The sequence below is a fragment of the Galeopterus variegatus genome, unplaced genomic scaffold (assembly GCF_000696425.1).
Source record: "Galeopterus variegatus unplaced genomic scaffold, G_variegatus-3.0.2 Scaffold12492, whole genome shotgun sequence".
NCBI classification, from domain to species: domain Eukaryota; kingdom Metazoa; phylum Chordata; class Mammalia; order Dermoptera; family Cynocephalidae; genus Galeopterus; species Galeopterus variegatus.
Genome location: NW_007738603.1, coordinates 21,210 through 22,256, shown reverse-complemented (window position 1 = coordinate 22,256; position 1,047 = coordinate 21,210). Strand labels below are relative to the sequence as shown.

The 1,047-nt window shown below is 54.7% G+C and overlaps 1 protein-coding gene across 1 annotated transcript in view; it reads right to left on the bottom strand.

Annotated features, from left to right (window-relative positions):
• Positions 1-578: 578 nt before the first annotated feature.
• The window catches only part of LOC103581171 (cocaine esterase-like), a 14,063-nt gene continuing 13,594 nt past the window's right edge, over positions 579-1,047 (bottom strand). Inside the window, exon 11 of the mRNA XM_008563065.1 lies at positions 579-780. Coding sequence (XP_008561287.1) covers positions 579-780 — 202 coding nt within the window. The remainder of the gene's footprint in view (positions 781-1,047) is intronic.

Sequence of the window (1,047 nt, the reverse complement as noted above, 5' to 3'; positions counted from 1 at the left end):
TTACACATATAAAAACACATGGGACTTGCTGAGAGGTGGAGATGGGCTTCTGACTCCCAGGCGTGGACAACATTCCCAAAAGCACCTCCCTGAAAGTGGGGGAAACCTGGGAGCTCTGAGGAGAGGAGAGAGAGGGTGGGAAGAAGGTGGAGGCAGGGAAGTGGGGATGGGGCCCAGGCCCCAGTGGGGTGTTGGGAAGGTGGGCTTCTACTGGGGTTTGCCCATCCATAGCTTTGAGAGAGGATTTCTTTATTTCTTTCTTTATTTTTTTAAAAGATGACCGGTAAGGGGATCTTAACCCTGGACATGGTGTTGTCAGCACCACGCTCTCCCAAGTGAGCAAACCAGCCATCTCTATATAGGGATCTGAACTTGTGGCCTTGGTATCATCAGCACCACACTCTCCCAAGTGAGCCACGGGCTGGCCCAAGGGAGGATTTCTTCAGTGTCTAACAAGAGAGGACTCACGGCAGGCTTAGCAATTAACATCTTGCAGTAGGTGTTTAATAAACTTCCTGAATGGACGGATGGTAGAATTAATGGAGGGCTGTATGTAAGAACGAATCAACCATGGCTATTCAGTGGGGGGGGGTCTGGGCACANTTCTTCTCAGCCTCCATTAGCTCCTGGATCTTCTGGGGTATGGTCTTTGTCCAGAACTGGATCCTGCGGGCCCTCAGGGCCTGGCCCACTGCAGGCTGTATATTCAGCTGCAGATATCGCTCCTCCTGGTCAAACACGGGCCAGTGGGGCAGACCCTCACCATTGGGGTTCCTGTAGACATGCCCGGCCAGCAGGGAAAGAAGAGGGTCACTGTGAGCCCTGCCAATACCAAACCTGCCGGCCCTGACCGGGTCAGGCCAGGAAGACAAGCAGGCCAGGTGGGCTTGGGGATAGAGGGGGAAGGATTCCAGATATAGCTGGGAAACTGCCTCCCAGTGGTGTCAGCGCCATGGGGTGGGCGTGGGGGGCAGGCAACCTGGTCTGTTTTGTCCCTCACTCTCAGAGGGGGGCTGTGACAGCACCACAGCACTTTGCCCATCCTAC